This window comes from Desmodus rotundus, chromosome 4, assembly GCF_022682495.2.
Source record: "Desmodus rotundus isolate HL8 chromosome 4, HLdesRot8A.1, whole genome shotgun sequence".
NCBI classification, from domain to species: domain Eukaryota; kingdom Metazoa; phylum Chordata; class Mammalia; order Chiroptera; family Phyllostomidae; genus Desmodus; species Desmodus rotundus.
Genome location: NC_071390.1, coordinates 134,232,152 through 134,251,459, shown reverse-complemented (window position 1 = coordinate 134,251,459; position 19,308 = coordinate 134,232,152). Strand labels below are relative to the sequence as shown.

At 40.7% G+C, this 19,308-nt stretch overlaps 1 protein-coding gene across 4 annotated transcripts in view; it reads left to right on the top strand.

The window, feature by feature from the left end:
• Positions 1-531: 531 nt before the first annotated feature.
• The window catches only part of PRKG2 (protein kinase cGMP-dependent 2), a 92,627-nt gene continuing 73,850 nt past the window's right edge, over positions 532-19,308 (top strand). Inside the window, exons 1-3 of one of the 4 annotated variants that reach the window (XM_045184838.3) lie at positions 683-1,107; positions 5,609-5,686; positions 10,555-11,028. In XM_045184838.3, coding sequence (XP_045040773.1) covers positions 10,568-11,028 — 461 coding nt within the window. In that variant the 5' untranslated portion in view covers positions 683-1,107; positions 5,609-5,686; positions 10,555-10,567. The other 3 variants (XM_045184842.3, XM_024577083.4, XM_024577074.4) reach the window with 3 other exon arrangements.

The following is a 19,308-nucleotide window of genomic DNA, read 5'->3' as shown; positions in this document are numbered from 1 at the left end:
GGGGGGGGGGAACGGGGCTGGAGGAAAGGGAGAAAGGCACACGAAGATCTTACAACTCCAGGGCACAGCAAATAATGCGGTGAAGTATACATATATTTAGAAAACCAGAGTGCAAGCCTCAGGAAAAAACATGTAATCAAAAGGCGACGACGGGGAGAGAGCTTGGGTGATCAAGAAAGTTCCCTGCCAAAAGACCTTCAGATCCCGAAGGTAGATACATCATCTTTCCACTGAAACTCCGTTCAAACCACTGCTCCGCATCACGTGAACTGGCAAGCTGGATGCAAGTTATGGCTTCAGAGTCCCAGAAGAGCGCGTCTCCAAGCTGCTCTGGGATCCCATTATCTTCCGGAAGGGCAGTGGTGTGACAGAGGAGAGCACGTGCAGGATCCGTGTTTGCGCGCGGGGAGGGTAGGGGAGGTGGGAGGGAGCCTGCAAGTGAAAACAGACTGGAGGGGCGGGGAAAAGGAGGGAACGGAAAATAGGAACACCTCCCTGAACTTTCCTCTCCCCTCGTCCCACATGCTTGAAATAGAAATAACAACATGGGAAAAATGCTTACAACCGCGATGTTATCTTCCTACTTCAGTTGCCTCACTCCTGAAGGTATAGGGTATAAAGTGCAGATTGCTGCTACTGCGGCCGGCTGGTCTCAAGAGTAGAGATCCAGGTGTGGGTGTGCACGCGGGCGACCCCACTTTTAGGAAGCTCCCTGCTCTTCCACGCCAAAGACCCGGCTGACCCCCGCCCCCTCCTTTTCCTCCTCTCCTCCCTCCTTCCCTCCCCCTCCCTCCTTGCGCGTCTCCTCTGCACCGGCCCCCGCGGAGGAGCCAGGCGGCAGCACCGACTCTCTGCTGCCGCTGCATCTCCTGCCCGCAGCGTGTTGGTCCGAGCTCCCCCAGCTCCCAGGTAGCCGAAGCGGCAGTGTGGGCAGCCCCGGGGCCCGGCCGTGCGCCCTGAGCACAGTCAGGGCGGTCTGAGCTGACCTGCGCTCCTTCTGGGCGCTGGAGGCTGCAGGGGAGGGCTGCGTGGTAGAGGACGCAGAGACGCAGGGGCGGCAGCGCGGGAGTGACAAACTGCGCACCTGGAAAGTTACACGGCTGTCTGGTGAGGTTCACGGGCTGGGGACTTGGGAGACGGGGTGCGTCGGGAGGGAGGGGTAGGGGTATGCGCGTGTGCAGGCTGTGAGCTTCTCTTCTCCACCCAGCAGGTCTCGTGCTAGGGCTGTTTGCGTGTGGACGCGTGCACGCGTTGTGTTCGCTTGGTGTGGTACCCTTTTGCGAGCTCCGGAGGCAGGGAAAGGCTAGTTGATTTTAAGCAACTCGGTTAGGGGAGAGAGGGGAGAGAGCCCAGCGCCAGTGGGTATTCCTCGGGGTTCTCACGCCTTTAGCTTTGGAGCAGCCCTGGAGACTTGCCCTGGGCTAGGGGCTGGGTGCTGCTCTCAGGGCGTGCGCTCCTGGCTCCGCTTCTCGGTGCTCTGGGTAGCTGCTGGAAGGCAATACGCAGGCAAGGACTTTCGGAGTCCTCGTAAACTTGTGTGGGTGTCTTGTCGCACTCCCAGCACCGTGAGGCGCTTTCACATTTCTTGCTTTGTATTTTTTGGTGATGAAGAAACAAGAGCAAACACATAAAAACAATAAATCAGCCACTTGGGGGATGAGAGAAAAAGCCGTGGGTTCAAGTTTGAGAAATACTAGAGATGCAAATCCACAGCAGTTGAGTCCAGAGCTGAGAATAGACAGAAACAGCTCAGGCAGAATGAACAGGTAGAAAAGCCTGACAAATGCCTTGGTTTCCTTATTTTCATCCTGTCTACGAAGTTTCCAGATTTTTTTTTTTTTTAAAGAACAGGCCAACATACACCTGCTCCTCGCCTCCCCCCCACATGCAGTTCCTTTGAAATTATTGTCCCTTTTTTGCAAGTTTCTTTTCTGCAAGCTGACCATGTCACATACGGACAGTATCTGTTGCCCGTACCCCTGTTCAATTTTATACAGGAGGAGTTAATATCGTAGAAAATTCTCTTTGGAGAGTTGGGGTCCATCCTCTCCAATGGAACATTGTGCATCTAAGAATAAAGGACATAAAAAGATAGCACAGAGATTTTTTTCTTTTATGTGCAGTATTTCATTTCAGTACTCTGAAATCTTTATGAGTGAGGCTAATTCACCTAAGAGTGAAGGCATTTGTTGCCTGGATGTTGCCCAAGTCTTTTGACCCCCTAGTGTCTTTCTTACTCTGTGTCTGAGGCACCAGTGATTTTCAACCAGTGTGCCTCAAGAATTTTTAAAACATGCAATACCTGACTTTTTTAGTCAGGGGCACTGACCTCTTTTCCCTTATATTGTCAAATAAAAAATGACAACAACCAACACAACAATAGCTGTCTGGTGTGAAAGAATCAAAATTATACCTATTTTTTGGGTCAGATCGGTAAAATACATAATATATTTTTTGGTGTGTTGCAGAATTTTAGTAATTACCTTATATGTGCCATAGGAGGAAAAAAAAGGTTGAAAATTGCTGCTGTAGGCCATTTTCCTATTGACTGTCCCCTGTTTTCCTATGTTTGTATTTTCTCTATCTTTACTAGTTCATTATTCTGGCCTTACTAGTAACTCTCAAGTTTCCACTATTCAAAAAATCCGTTTCATGAACCATGATACCATATCGGGGTCCCTACTTTGAGCTTCGGCTCTTCCCATGGTCCTTTGTCATCCGTTTTCTATCTTAACTCGTTCTTGAAAGGCTAAATTCAGTCAGTGCCTTTTCCCTCCGACCTCATTTCCTGCGGTATCTCTGGGATGTGAACTGCAGCCTGCTTACCTCTTGAACATCTTATGCTCATGGCCTCCATGATTCTTCTTCCTAGATATCTATACTTTCTATACTTTACTACAACTATACTTTCTGCATCTTTGTCATTTGCTTCTCCTTCTTGTCCTATTCACCTATAGATAATATCTACCAGTAGTATCTAAATGTCCCAAATAGAGGTATTCCTTTCTTTTCTCCTCAGTGATCTCATCTATAAATGGGACTTAGATTCTTACCTCTGTGAAGAGGTCTTTTGCCTTGACCTTTCTTCTTTGTTACTATCTACTAGACATTTTCACCTCGATGACCCACAGACACCTCACATGTAACATGAAAACGCATTCCTGTCTCTGTAAAGCATGCTCATTCCCTGGACCTTGGTCCGTGTCATAGTACCTAGCCAACACATTGTACTCTGTTCATTTTTGAGCGAGTGAGTAAGTTCACAGTACCTTCCTCCAAGCCTTCCTAGATCAAAACATTGGAATCATTTTTGCCTCCCCATGTCATTACTACATTTAGAGATTTTGTATTCCTTCCACTATTCTCATCTTTTACTGTGAATTCCTCCAGATCCTCTTTCACAAAAGCAGTAGCTCCTTCTCACCCTATCTCTAGTTTTTCTTTCAAGCTCCACATAGTCCTAGACACTCTTCCTCTACTTGCTGCCAATCTCCTGGGCACTTTCAGCTACTTCTCTACCTCTGTAGCAGTGCTTACAAAATATTTGCAGTTCCCCTCTTCTCATTTCCACGTCCTTCATTTCTCATTGCCTACTGATTTCTTTGACCCTATAGTTCCCACAGGTCCCTCAAACTGAGTGTGTCCAAAATTAAATTCACCCTTTTATTCCTTCAGATCTGTTCTTCATTTTAGTTAGTGACATCAACTCTTATCCAGTTGCCCCAACGGAAACTTGCAATCTTTATTGTTTCTTCTTATCACCACTCAAATTCTATAAGCTACCGTCTCCTGACCTCCATCTATGAAATTACATTTCTCTGTGTTTGCCTGTTTTATCTGATACTGTATCACCCAAAAGTACAATAGCTGAATGGAATGCCTCCAAATCTGTCAGTGAAAATATAGGATATGTGGCTATTACAAAATTCACTGTGAACATTCTGCTAGGGAAGGGTGCCTCAGAGAGATAGCCGAACTCTGGAGTAGCTGAAACGTACAAATGAGAAGCTTTTATGACTGCCTGATAAGAGCAAATTACTCTCCAAATTAAGATGCTGTGGACAGAGAGAACAAGCAGTAGATTCAAACCTGATCACCAGGTCACCAGTCACAAGATCAGACGGAAAGGTGCTTTTGATGGTGGTCATGATATGAAATTGCACTATTTCACACCAGGAAAACTCAGTGATGGCTAATTATTTTCTCAAAAACTTTGGTGAATCAAAGTTAAGAATAACACCATATACATGTTTTATATGTTCTTTGGAGACTATCTATAAAAGCCTGTACAGAACTCCTCTGGTTCTAGACTAAACTGCCCATATCATGAAAAAAAATCTATTCTAATTTTCATGATTTATTGAAGGGAAGAAAATTGCAGTTATCTATAGGCATAGCTTTTTACCAAACTTCTTATGATAATGTTTTTTGTCTCTGGCTACTGTGGAGATTAATTTTTTTTTGAGTTCAAGAAGTTTAAGACATTAGAATATGGGTGGAACTCTGGCTGTAATCTGGTCCTCACTACCTCCTCCGTGGATTGGTGCGATAGCCTTTTACTTTGTCTATCTTCCTCCAAACTCTTTTTACTCCATTCCATATTTATTGCCAAGAAAGTTATTTTTTAAAGGACAAATCTGACCATATCACTTGAAAGAAACTTGGCCTACACTAAAATCCAGGTACCATAACATGGCATATGACGAAGTTTTTCAGTACCTTACTCATTGTCTTACTTTTTTAGCTTCATTTCTCTTCACTCTCTACCCATCATGCACTTCAGCCTCTTCCCTGACTATGCTATCAGCTTTCTTGCATTCACTCCTTAGTACATGCTTTTTAAAAAAAATAATAGACTTTATTTTTTAAAGCAGTTTTAGGTTTACAGAAAAATTAGGTGAAAAGTACAGAGAGTTTCTATATATTCCCCTAATGCCCCCTTTGTTCTTAGCACCTTGACTTAGTGTGGTATATTTATTACAATTGATGAAGCAATATTGACACATTACTATTAACTAAAGTACATAATTTACAATAGGATTTTCTTTGTACTTTACATTCTGTGGGTTTGGACAAATGTATGAAGATAAGTATCCGTCATTACAGTATCATACAGAATAGTTTCACTGCTGTAAAATCGCCTGTGATCCACCTATTCCTTCCTTCCTCCCTCTCCCCAAGCCCCTGGCAATGGCTGATCTTCTCACTGTTTCCAAGTGTTGTCATTTGCAGAATGTCATGTGCTTGGAATCATACAGTCTGTGAGCTTCTGATTGGCATCTTTCACTTAGCAATATGCATTTAAAGTTCTTCCATGTCTTTTTATGGTTATTAGTTATTACTTTGCATCACTGAATAATATTTAATTGTCTGGGCGTACCAGTTTATCCATCCATCCATTTGAAGGACATCGTGGTTGCTTCCAAGTTTTGGCAATTGTAAATAAAGTTGTTATAAACATCCATGTGCAGGTTTTAGTGTGAATATATGTTTTCATATCAGTTGGCCAGATGCCAGGCAACATGATTGCTGGATTGTATGATTATTTAGCTTTGCAAGAAACTGCCAAACTATCTTCCCAAATGGCTGTTTCATTTCTCATTCCCAGTGGCCACGAGTGAAAATTCCTGCTGCTCCACATCCTCACCAGCATTTAGTGTTGTCAGTGTTTTGGCTGTTGTAACAGGTGTGTAGTAGTATCTCATTGTTGTTTTAATTTGAGATTATCTAATGACATATAGTATTAGACATCTTTTCATATCCTTATTTACCATGTGTGTATCTTTTGTGGTGAGGCATCTGTTTATATTTTTGCCCATTTTTCAGCTGGTTATTATTTTCCTACGGGTTTGGACAAATGTGTAAAGACATGTATCCACCATACTGAGTATTGAGTTCTTTGCATATTTTGGATCCCAGTCCTTTAGTTGATATGTGTTTTGCAAATACTTGCTTCCAGTCTGTGGCTGTTGTTTCATTCTCTTAATAGTCTCTTTTGCAGAATAGACATTTTTAATTTTAATGAAGCCCAACTTACCAATTTTTTCATGGATTGTGCTTTTGGTGTTTTATCTAAAAACGTCACCAAACCCAAGATCACTTAGATTTTCTCTTATATTGCCTACTAGCAGTTTTATAGTTTTGTGGTTTACATTTAGGTCTTCGACTTATTTTGCGCTAATTTTGTGAAAGGTATAAAGTCTGTGTGTAGGTTCATTTTTTTACATATGGGATGTCCAGTTGTTTCAATACAATTTGTTAAAAGAGTTATTCTTTCTTCATTGCTTGCCTTTGCCCCTTTGTCAAAGGTCAGTTGACTATATTGTGGGGGTCTATTTCTGGGCTCTCTATTCTGTACCATTGATCTATTTGTCCGCCTTTTCACCATCACCACTCTATCTCGATTATTGCAGTTTTACAGGAAGTCTTAAAGTACGGTAGTACCAGCGCTCTGATTTTGTTCTCATACAATATTGTGTTGGTTTAGTACGTATATTGTGAGCAATATGTTTTTCTGCTAAGGCAATAATGTTAGTTTTCTACTAAGATAAGTTATTTCATTGGGTAAATAATATTACAGTAATAAAATAGTATATTTAGTATTTATTAAACACATACTATATATCAGGCACTGACTGTCCTCCATGCTGCTTATGGTTTATCTCATTTAACCATCTAGCAGCTCTAAATAATATGCAACAATATTTTATCTATCTGCCTGTTGATCTATCTACATGTCTATCTTTCTCTTCTATTACTGACACTCTACCCTAAAACCATGGCCAAGTGCACATAAACACTAAGTGCAAGTAATTGGATTGGGCTCTGGCTCTGTATCCTTGGCCATCACGGTACCGTGTCCCATATTTACAGATATACAGATATTTATAAGTGTGTGTGTGTATATTTTTATATCAGACTCCAGATGGGTAAAGAGAGAAATAGATATTTTCTAGATTAGAGCCAAGATTTGGTTTCCAACTACTTTAGGGCTGGAGGAAAAACAGACAACAAAGCCTACTTCCTCCCCCGCCAGCTGCCAGGTGCTCATCTGCTGCAAGTGCCTTCACAGTAAATTTTGCTTCTGTGGGTCTTTTCTAGTTACCTCTTATCTATGACATTTCCTGAATAATGATTAAATTAATGTAATAATAATTCATGATTTTACATAGTTTTCCTCTGTTCTTGCTAAATGCTGCCTCTCATTCTGTTCTTCTCTCCTATCCCAGGCTACAGAATACTGCTTTCGCAATGAACCATTGTTTTTGTTGCTGTTGTTGCCTTCAAAAGATATTAGGTGGGTCCTTTTGGAATAAGGAGTTTACTGCAATACGTGTAAATAGATAGAGGCCACATGAAGGCATTGCCAAGGAGGAGGCCCCGCAGTCCTGGAACCTGGGTTGGGTCATTCATGAAGTTTTCTTGTCTCCATCTTTTGGCGGGCTTCCCTTAACAGAGAAGGTTTCCTGAGCTGTTTGTTCCAGAATGATTCCTTCCCCTCCTCTCTCTCTCCTTCCTCTTCTTCCTCCTTTTTTTTTTTAGAAAGAGAATTTTATTTGGAATGAAAATGTAGATACCATCCCAATGACTTCTTTTCTTAATGAATAAGATCCACCCCCCCCCAGGAGAATAATTGCCATCAAGACCCCCAGTTTACTAGACCACTGTCCCACCCAGCAATGATCCCCTCTGGGCATTTTCTCCCACCAAGACACTAAGTGCCTTGTCTCTTCACTTAGTAGAAGAGCTCTTGGTGCTTATTCCATGTCAGGCATTGCTAGTGATGCCTTACTGACATACTCTTCATAATAATCCATATGAGATGGATAGAATTATATCCATTTCTTAGATTAGAAAACCGAGAATCCTATTTAAGTAATTCAGAGAAGATTACACGGTTGGGGGAAGGCAGATTATTTTTCTAGCCTGGATAGCTACCCTTCATTGTTCATGTTAAATCCTGATCTTTATCTCCAAGCTCATCTCTTACTACCTTATACACTGCCTTCTGATTATAAGAATGATTCTAACAACCTGTATTTGCTAGATCGATGGAGCAACATCCTGTGGTTCATTTCTCCTTGTGGCTAGCAATACATATTTGAGAAATAGCTTAACTGTCTTAGTGACTGATACAGGAAACAGAGTGAATCCAATTAGGGTTTATGAATCCAGACACTCGAAGCCTTGGCTTGAGGGACAACAAAGTTGAAATGGGTGAACTCACTAAGAAATCAGCCTTAGTATTGAGCCTTTTGGTAACTTACATAGCTTAATCTAGTGACTTGAAAGATGAGTTACTCTCATTTCACCCCTCTTTGGAATTCTAAATAACTTGAAAGATTTATGCAGCTTTCAAACTGACTTCATTAAAACCAGAGAACAGTTGCTGTTTTGGGAGAATTTCATCTTCTACTTAATTGTGCTTCAGGTTTGTGAAATTATTGGTTTGGCATATAATGTTTTAAATTCCCTACATAGAGCAAATATTGTTCTAAGCCTTTTCATATTTAAAATTTTGCAACTGTTCTCTGTGTCAAATTTGACTGCTAATTCGTGGAGCTATGCCCCTGATATAGTACATGACAGGCCTTCGTTAACAGTTGCTCAGTGAATAACAATGAGTTGTTAGTTTTATATTAGATTTAAAGTTTTTGTGTTCACTTTTGTTCTTTGTAGGGCGATTCCTTTTCCCCCAACTCCTCTCCTTCCATCCTGCCTTGGTTTAAGGAATGCTTGCCCATGAACCAAAAATATCTGTCTAGAAGATGGCTCACAGCTGATGTTAAAATCTTGTGCACACTGTAATTTCAGAGGCCTTTGGGGGTACCCTTCTCATGCCTGTCGTTCAGAATCTCATTCAAGATTATTCTTAGGTCCCAGTCTAATGTCTTGTGAACTGCTTATTTGGGATACAAGAGTGTCCAGGGCTACTTCTTTGAATTCTAGTCTCTTCAACCTTTTTATATATTCTTAATATCTAAGCACAGTAAATGCTGCCAAGTCAACAGATACTTAAAGGTGAAACCTGCCACATCTCTGCAACATATAAAGGCAATTCTCTGGAAACTAATGGTTATTAATGACTGCTTTGAATCTGACTTCTATGAAGACTATCTGAGTATTTTAAGTTACTTTTATAAGTACATTTATTTTCTGTGTGTATTATCTATTTTAGGCAACTTGCATTGGCTATTTGGATGCATCTGTTTAAAACTTAGAGGCTGTTTTACATCTTTATGTCTCTGTCTTTATTGTTGTTGAGGTCACGGTTATCTGGTAGAGGTAGTGAAATCAGTCTAAGAATTTCATTTCTCTCTGAGTTTGAAATTTGGAGGGAGAAAGGGGCAAAAAGGTATGGGTTAATGATGAGAGGTAATTCAAACTGAGTTTATAAGTGTTATAATGCTTCTTGGGTTGTGGTGTCAAAAATGCACATACAAATGTATGAAATTTAAATGGGAAGCCTGAAAAATACTGGAACTTATCATAATTAATCAAAACAGTATTTCCAGTCTTTTTTATTTTGCTCACATGTGCTTATTACCTGCAGATGATTTATTTTCTATTTTCACTGAATTGACTCTAAACCTAATGACCTAATTTCACCGCCAGTTAAGCAATGATATCAATGAAACCACAACTCTGTGGTGTCTGTTATCTATATTCCTAATGAATGTTAAAATAAATGTATAGCTATTGAACTAAAAAAGTATTTCTGAATCAACTAAAATAATTCCTCATAACTCTGATCTGCTTTTCACTTCCCTAGACTCACTGTGTGAGTGACTGCTTTGGGACCTACACTGAGCGCATTCTTAACAGGAAAAAAATAGAACCTTGTCTTGTACCCTAGGTCATCATTTTCAGATGACCTTTACTTTAGGATATAAACTAAAACGTGTGGGAAAATGTCCATATCTCTGTTTTACCTTTTAGTAACCACAACCTGGGTTTGATTTTTTTGTTTTAACCAAGGAACCTTATCAGAAATGCCAAAACTTAGCAGGTACACACAGCCAGAGAAAAGTGTTAATAAAGCAACCAACACCAACTCTGCCTCCTCCTCCCACAGAACGCAGATGTGTTACTTTCTCAATGCGGGAGGGTTTCTTAAGTGTAGCCACCAGGGAGCTGTGAGAGTTGTGACATTTGTAAGCCTCTGCAGCTGTAGCTGCTCATTTGTGTTTTGTCTTTGCCATGCTGACATCCAAATCGCAGCTCTGTTGTGATGCTTTTGACAGCTGTCTGGAGAAAATGGCCAAAGAGAAGACTAGGTAACGCAGGCTGTTTGTGTAAAAGGCTCAGGTGTGACACTTGTGCCAGCCCAGGGACAGGTACAATGAAACCTAGTGCTAGCCCCTCCTCCTCATGGAGGGATAAAACAAATGGATTGATAGCTTTCCCCTAGGAAGCATGGCCAATTTAGTGCTTACCAAACAATGAGGACACCTTTGTTTCTACTTATGAAACAGATGCGAATGAGAGGAGTGGTGGGGGCCGTTGGAATGGAAAACTCCTCTGGGTAATTCTCAATTCTGTGCCCCTTCTTAGGTCTTTGAGCAAAATGGGAAATGGTTCAGTGAAACCCAAACATCCCAAGCATCCTGATGGCCAATCTGGGAACCTCACTGCTGATGCCCTGCGGAACAAGGTGTCAGAGCTGGAGAGAGAGCTGAGGAGGAAGGATGCCGAGATCCAGGAGCGGGAGTACCACCTGAAGGAACTGAGGGAGCAACTCTCAAAGCAGACTGTGGCCATTGCTGAGCTCACGGAGGAGCTCCAGAACAAGTGCATCCAGCTGAACAAGCTTCAAGATGTGGTGCACATCCAGGGAGGAAGCCTGCTGCAGGCCTCTCCAGACAAAGTGCCTCTGGAGGTCCACCGGAAGACCTCGGGATTGGTCTCTCTCCATAGCAGGAGGGGGGCAAAGGCTGGGGTGTCTGCTGAGCCAACCACCCGAACCTATGACCTCAACAAACCCCCTGAATTTTCCTTTGAGAAAGCAAGAGTCAGAAAGGACTCCAGGTAAGAAGTTCCCACACTCTTTCGACTCAGATGGCCTTAAAATTATGAAACACCCGAGTGTTAAATATTAAGTCTCCTCAATGGTAAAGAGCTTATTAATCCTTTCAGATTTGGGGCCTAGGGGTGTCCAACCTATGGCCTATTGGCCACATGCGGCCCAGGATGGCTATGAATGCAGCCCAACTCAAAATCATAAATTTACTTAAAACATGATGAAATTTTTGTGTGTGTGATTACATGTCACAATGTATTTAATGTGTGGCCCAAGACAACTCTTCTTCTTCCAGTGTGGCCCAGAGATGCAAAAGATTGGACACCTCTGGGAGGGACTTCTAAACTGGTTTTGCTTTGCAAAATGGTCTCCTTTTAAGGAGAACTTTTCTTTAAAGCAGGGATTGTGCTTTACTTGGACTTTGATTTATGATATGTTTAACTGAGGAAGTGAGTTTATGAAAGTCATTTCCATTTTCTCGAAAACCCTAAGGGAGTGAAGAGTTAGTTTTAGAATGTCTACCGTTCTCTCTTTCTATGAGAGTGGATTTAAAAGTATATAAAAAGCACAATGAATTATGAATATATATAGCAAAACCACTTTCTAGCACTTAGTCTGCAAATGTTATGAAAAAGGAATAAGCTGGAGGCTCAGGAGGGGATGAGTTCATTCATTCACCTCGTAGTTCAAATTGAGCACTTACCACCTTCTTCCAGCCACTGTTGGACGCTAAGTACATATCAGTGAGTAAATAGACACAGAGTCTCTCTCAGGGAGAGATAGTAGACACAGAAACAAGTAAACATTGTATAATTATTAATTGGGATAAATGATGTGGTGGAAACCACTGTATAGTGGATGGTGTCTGGGATCAGGGAGAGGGAAGGGCAAAGAGGCACTAGAACAGAGATTGTCATGGAGGTCTGAGTGAGGAGGTGACCTTTAGCTGAGACCCAGAGGAGAAGAAGGAGTGTAAACAAAGTGGAAGGGGCGTTTCCAGCAGAGGGAACAATTAAAAGCTAGAATTAGTTTTCAAAAGAAGTATTTTTAAAAGAACATGTAAGTACTTACCACAGCATTCTTGTAGGTGTGTTTTATGCGTGTGTGTGCACATGTGTACATTTCTTTTCTGGCTAAAGGTTGAATTTCCCAACCAGGAAAGATTGACTAGAAACATCATGAGTCAGGGTCTCCTTCCACATTATTTTAGAATGAGAGCTATCTATTACTTGAAATCAGATATTTTGCCTTGATAATACCTTGGCTGAGCCTAGATCTGTCATGTAAAATGAAAGATTTGTGAAATTAAAACAAATTTTAATTTACTCACTGACACAAGTAATATAAATCAAGATAAAACATCTGCCTTAAACAAATACATGAGTAAATTTGACAACAGATATAAAGGGAGGTTTAATTCATCAATTTGTTGATAGTACTTGCCACAGTGAATGATCAATAAATATTTGTTAAGGAAACAAGTCATGCTGGATTATTAATTATAATATTCTGTGGTTGGAAGGCATCTGATAGTTCAGAAGAATGTTTTTAAGCCAAGATTTTTTTTATTATTAGTTGGTTTAGAAAGGTGTTATTTCTAACCTTTAATAATGACTTATTTTTGATGGTGCAAGTTCAGAAATCATAAATGTTATGAATTTATGCTTGTTCTTCAAAAATTGAACATCATCCAGGGTTCTCTTCTGATATATCAGAGACACGTGCACAGGTAGCAATATTAAGTATTATGCATTATATTACTATATATGTATACATAGCACAGTATTTTAATGACCCCCAAAATCTTTCAAATAGAAATGAGCTTGTATGTCTAGGAGAAATGTGAGAGAATTTAATAGCACTTTACCTTCTCTGACCTTTTTCCTACATACTCCATCAGATTTCTCCTCTGGAACAAAGATTATGTTCAATTATTTTGTTCCAAAGATTTATGGCCATGTTGAAGCCAAACACCATTTCCCTGGTATTAGGTGGCTGAACAATCCAAAATAAATATATTTCTTTGTAATTCTTTACTAACTCTATTATAACTAGGCAAAAAAAAAAAAAAAATCAGCAGCGATACACAGTTTCTGGGCCAGACCTCCTGTCTGTAGCGAGTGAGACACCGCAGAGCAAAGGCGTTACAGATCGTGAATAAGGGTCAGCAGTGCTTCCCATCGTCATTAAAAATAAGCCAACGGATGCAAGTCTATGTCGATGTCATGAGGCAGACAGGCTGATTGATTCCTTAGTGATAAAGTCCTAAGGAGACCAAACCAGATTATTCATGCCCTGATGTTCCCTGTATGCTTTTATAGGGCCTTGTGGTTCTAAACTAAAAAGTATGGGAACCACTCTTGTTTCATTGACTGATTCGTGCCTCACGTGTGAAGTTTGTGCCTCAAATTTTCTTGCAAAATATGTCTCTTCTTACCCCTGGAATAACTGGCTAAACACAAGGGACATCCTCAGTTCGGAGATTTCAAACTTTCCAGTTTTTTTAAAGTGCTCAATATTACAATTCGTTTTTCATGTTCAGTTAGTTTCAATTTAAGAGAAAAGCCATAAGTAAACTTTGGATATTTTTATATATCTTTTATGCAGTCTATGAAAAATTTTGTAAGAAACAATTTTCTAGAAGTTAGATCATTTAAGAAGATGAGGGTATCATTCACTGATAAAAGGATGATGTCAGTATCTGTCAGTTTGGCTCCTTTTCCAAGCACTTCTGTTAGATAGTAGGGTATTTAAGATATCTGTCGAGTTGTTCCTTCATTTGTTTTTAGGTCCACATGATTTATTTGTTGAACTTTCATAAATTTTCCTGGCTGAATTTATGACTAAATTCATTCCTACTAATATGTGTCAACTACATTTTGGGTAAAGTACCTCCTCCATCCTGAATCGAAACACTAGAGAGGTTTTTCAGTCTTTCTGTCTAAAAGGATGTCTCCGAGGAACATTGAGCAAGAACGTGAGAGCAGACTTAGCCCTCCTCCAATCAACAACAGTAGGGAGATAGGAAGAACTGACAGAAACCAAAGAATACAGTTTGTAGGAATGATAGATTTGGAATTTGAGCATTCAGATTCAGTAATTCACCCGAAACCCGAAAACCCATGCCATAGCAGTCTGCGAGTTTGTGGAGGTCCCTGTGCTCCAAATGTACAGAAATGGCAAGCGAGCCTCATCAACTGCCAGGCAGCCTGCTCATGCCAACCCTGCTCTCCTATACTCATCAGGTGTACTTGTACGCTCTGCAGGGGTAGCTCAAACTGTATGTATAGTTGCACCTCCCTGCTTTATATGGAGGAATTTATATGCTCTACTGGCATTGCGCAACTCTTGAAATTTGTCTTTTACAAAATTCAAGGGTTGACTTTTTACAGTCGGGTTCTAGAATTATTCAGTACTGTCCACAAGAACTTTGTGCAGTGCTGAAAGTGTTCTAGAATCTATGTTTAGAAGCCAATAGAAAAATGTGGCCGTTGAGCACTGGGAATGTGCTAGGGCCACTGAGGAACTGAATTTTTCACTTGAATGAATTTTAAAGCGCTACTGTATTGGATATTGCAGTTCTCCATTATGTGTTTGGACCAAAACCTCTATTCCTTGAGGTGGGAATTACGACCTAGAGAAGTTTGGGAAAACTTATAAACAAAATAAGACTAGTGTTTGATTTTAGGACAAAGCCACAGAAAACGGGTGTGTGCGTGTCAGACTGAGGTGAGCACAAAATGGCATCGCTCTCAAGCTGCATTAGACCTTCGGCGTATGATAACACCGTGCAGGGCTTCGGCTTTGTGCCTACTGACCATGGTCGATCCTCAGAAGCAAAAACCTCTCTGGGCACGTGGCCCATATCTATTATAGGGACTCAGCCTTTCTGAAATCTCATAAATCATGATGAGTCAGAGCACTACAGTGTATCAGTCTGATCTCTGATTTAAATTTATTGTGGCAATCATCAGCAGACTTTAGGGCGAGAACCTCAGAGATCGTCTTATGCGACCCCACGTGCTGGCAGAGTGAGGACAGGTGCAGGGGAGTGGCAGAGCTAACATTAGAATCCAAGATTCTTGACTTGGAAACCCTCCACAATCCTAATGGTTTTAGACTTTCTACAAAGATCAAAGGCCTCACTCAAGTCAGGCCAGTTTGGGCGCCAGTCTGCTTTATTTTGACATGCTCTATTGATTGGTAGGAAGAATGATGGTGCTTCCTGGCTTCTTCCAAGCAGAGTTGAACAGAGCTTCCCCAATTGCATCACAGCTCACCGAGGGCTGATCCGCAAAGCTCAGACCCGTGTGAGAAGAACACACAGCATGGGTTTGATCCATCTGGTGGCACAGACTGTGATGTACATGGAGGGGCACAAATGGGTTCCCGAATTGGTACAGTGCTTTTCAAGGCTGGGAACTGAATAGCACTGGCAAAGGCGGGGGAGAAAGCTCAGATAGCGTTTCTGTTCATGTCTGACTCTGCCTTCAGCACCAAGACAACCATGCATCCAGAGGTCAGATGTTTTACTGAAATGCAATTTTCTGTTTATGTAGATGTTACTTAGCAAACTTCAGCACCAGCAGAGCAAAATTATGAGCTTATGTTGAATATCTGGTGGTACACAGGCAAATTAATCAAAGACATCTGGCAAGTTGCTAGTCTTCCTTTCCCTAAGAAGGCTTAAACTATCATTTAAAACTATTGTTCTTTCAAAAAGGAAAGATAAAACAAAGACTTGCCACCTGACTTCAGATGTTGACTCTAGTTTTAGGAAGGGCAATTAGTTTCATTTGTCACTCCCACTCCAGGAGCAAAATAGGTAAAAGCAGAAAATGCTACTGAGTCATCTTTTTAAATAAGACGTGGAAAAGGAGTGTGGAAGAGTGTGTTTGTTATTATTCGTGCTTCCTTTCTAAAGCAGCGCTGAGCATTTGAATGTGCCTTGTAGAAATGTGGCTCCTTTATTAAACAGGAGTGTTTCTATGGGATAATAATAATAGTAATAATAGTAACATTTATATATCACTAATTCTGTGTTCATCACTCTGAATGCATCGCCAATATTGGATCATATCATCCTCACAACAGACCTCTAAGATAGATAATATTATTATCAACTTTATTTTACATATGAGAAACTGAGGCATGCAGAATTCAATAACTTGCCTAAGGTTACACTTTTATATTTTGTTATTTTTAATGTCAGAACCAGAATTCCAAGCCTGCTATCTAAAGTCTGTTCTAACAACCCTATATACCACTTTTCCAAGATGAAAATTAAAGAACTCTTCACATTTCAACTGGAAGCCAAGTTAAAAATTAAATATGTAATTAGAAATAGATACTTTTCTAATGCTTTTTTGGTATGATTACAAATATCTCCCTGCTATTGTTATTTCTCCCTGAAAATTATGCTTCCAGAAAGTGCAGCATTGGTATTAGTTTGTAGTATGGGACATTTTGCTGGGGGTGGGAGGGAAAGAACATTTTTTTGTATTTTATGAATTAGTGATTTAGATGTGGCTGTGTGAGAGGTTCTAGATCTAGAGTTTACATAGATAGGTTGTTAAAGATTTTTAAGAGTGCATATCCAGATAATTATCAATCGGATAATTAAAAAATTTGTACATATGCTTATAAATACTATTGCCTTAACCTGGGTCTTCAGCAAAGCAAAAAAAAGAAAAGGAGCTATATAAGGGAAGGAAGAAAAGTTCAGTTGTGTGGTGATCTGACAGGCAGATGTGTGTGAAGGCAGCTGGCTGATATGTCTGGTGGAAGTGGTCAGAATGTTTGAAAACAGAAGGTTCATGTTTCACATCCATAATGTGTGTGTAGACTTCCCATCAGAACTTCCCAGCTAGCTAGCTGCTCAGGGATGGGGCAAGAAAATAAGTGATCGGTTAACTGCTAAATGTCTGTTGTTTTCAGTAAATTATCTCATGGAGGCTGGAGATTGACTCTGTCGAATGAGGAGGGTTTTGCTTCTCTGTTGTGCCAAAGGTGAAATGAAAGCTGAGAGTCAGTCAACAGCTGGCTCAAGGCCACGCTGTGGTACCTTCCTGAACCATGTTTCTAATCTGAGTGGGCTGATGTCAAAGTGTGTTCTCAGCCACAATGCGCACAACCCTTACTGGTGGTGCTGCTGCAATGGGACTGGCTCCCCCTTGACGTTGGGGGCAGAGGCAGTGTTGTTAAACTTCAAAAAAAATGAAGAGGTAAGGAGCATTGGGAAGATGAAGAACCTGCCTGAAATTAAGTGGCGACTGCCTAAACATCTTGAAGTTAAAGAGGTTTCAACAGACTTTCTGAGCCCAGGCACCCAGCCCCTCTTGCTTCCTGCCTTGCCTTTTCTTCTTCCTCTTTAGGAGACAAAGACCTCTGGGTCCCCCTCATTCTGCACCCTCACCTCAGCCCTCTCTCAACCTCTCAAATTATCTCCTGCTTGGTTTATAACCAACCTTTGCTCTTCATTTTATCCTCAAATCTTTTAGTCTGTCCCTTGCTAGGTGTTGGGGAAATGTTCAATTAAGCCTCAGAAAACACTCAGGACTCAAAAACCTATTGTTCTGAGTAAGTCAACATTCTACGTGCTCACAAACATTTCATGCTATTCTGGACGCTGCCCATTTTCTAGCTAGATTCCAGGAAAGAGTGCAATAGAAACAGAATAGCTGAGACGTCAGTGGCCTTTTTCTTTGCTTGTCCTATCAGAAGGAAGCACCGTCACTTACCTTTGCCTCCTAACAAGCGGTGCAGTCCGTTTCCAGGGTAGCCTCCCTTCTGTTTCTGAAAGCCTGAGCAGTTCAGCTTCCGTCACCTGACTTTTTCTAGGGTTTAACCTGCAGTAAAATTCTCTGGAACAGGAAAAGATCTGAAGCTAGGAATAATGCCTTTCAGTGTTTAGATTCTGGAAGTACTTTTTCTGTGAAAGATACAGTTCTTGAAATTTTTATCCTTTGACTAAAACTCTTTGCTTTCTTTAAAGTCTCATTTTAAAATAATTTGTCTTCTCCCCTCCATGTAACTCTCCTTAGAAGTATTTGTTAACTGTAGATTTTTCAGTACAGTCTTGTTTGACAGGTTTGTTTGTTTGTTTTAAAGATCTAGAGCTGGAAATGACCAAAGGATATCTTATATTAATTCTTACTAAAGTATGAGTGAACAGGAACTCCCAATTTCCTTTTTATCCTTCAAGGAGTATTTGTTTGTCGTGCCACATTAATTTTAATTGGTAAATTTCAAGCACCAGTTTTGATGGTCTTTTGGGGGTTTATAGATCAAGCTCCGGGAAATATGAAGGAAAGAAAAAACTATATGGCTTCTAGTTCCTTCTATCCAGATGAGATGAGAAAAAGATAGTACTTAAAATTTCTTAGAAATAGAAACTCAGCGAAACCAAGGTATATTAGTTTTCTGTTGCTGTATAACAAGTTACTACACGCTTAGCAGCTTAAAAGGATGCATATTTTTTATCCCAGCATTCCTGTGGGTCCAGAATATAGGCATGGCCATTTAGGTTATCTGCTCAGTATTTCACACTGCTGTAGTCAAGGTGCCAACCAACTGTGTTCCTTTCTAGAGCTTTCCAGTAGAAGAAGGTCTTCTCTAAGTTCATGTGATGGTTGACAGTATTCAGTTCCTTGAGGTTGTAGGACTAAGGTCCCTAGTTTCTTGCTGACAGTCACTCAGCAGGAGGATACTCTCCCCTCCGAGAGGCTTCTCAGTCCCCTAGTGTATGTCCCTTTTGCAGGCCTTTTCACAGTATGGCGCTACTTCTTCAAGGCCACATAGTGAATCTCGTCACAGTTGGCCAAGATGAAGTCTCATATAGCATGTGCTGAGTGACCTTCCCAACACCATTTCCACATTCTGTTGGTGAGGAGCCAATCACAGGTTCCATTTCTGCTCCAGGGGAGGGGATGACACAAGGGTGTGACCAGAGGGATAGAGATCATGAGGCCGTCTTAGAATTCTGAGCACCATGCCCTTCCGTGTCTCTGATTGAGACTCTTGGCTAAAGAATCTTGGCCATGCTAGATATGTAAAGCCACACATAAAAATCCCAGAGTCTTAAACACACATGTTTAAAAGCAGCATTATTCACAATAACTAAATGGTGAAACAACCCAAAAATCTATCAGTGGATGAATGGATGAACAAAATGCAATGTATATATACAATAAGATATTATTTTAGCCTTAAAAAGGAAGGAGATTCCTTCCTTTTACTTGCCATAAGATTAGTGAATCTTGAAGACATTATATTAAGTGAAATAAGCC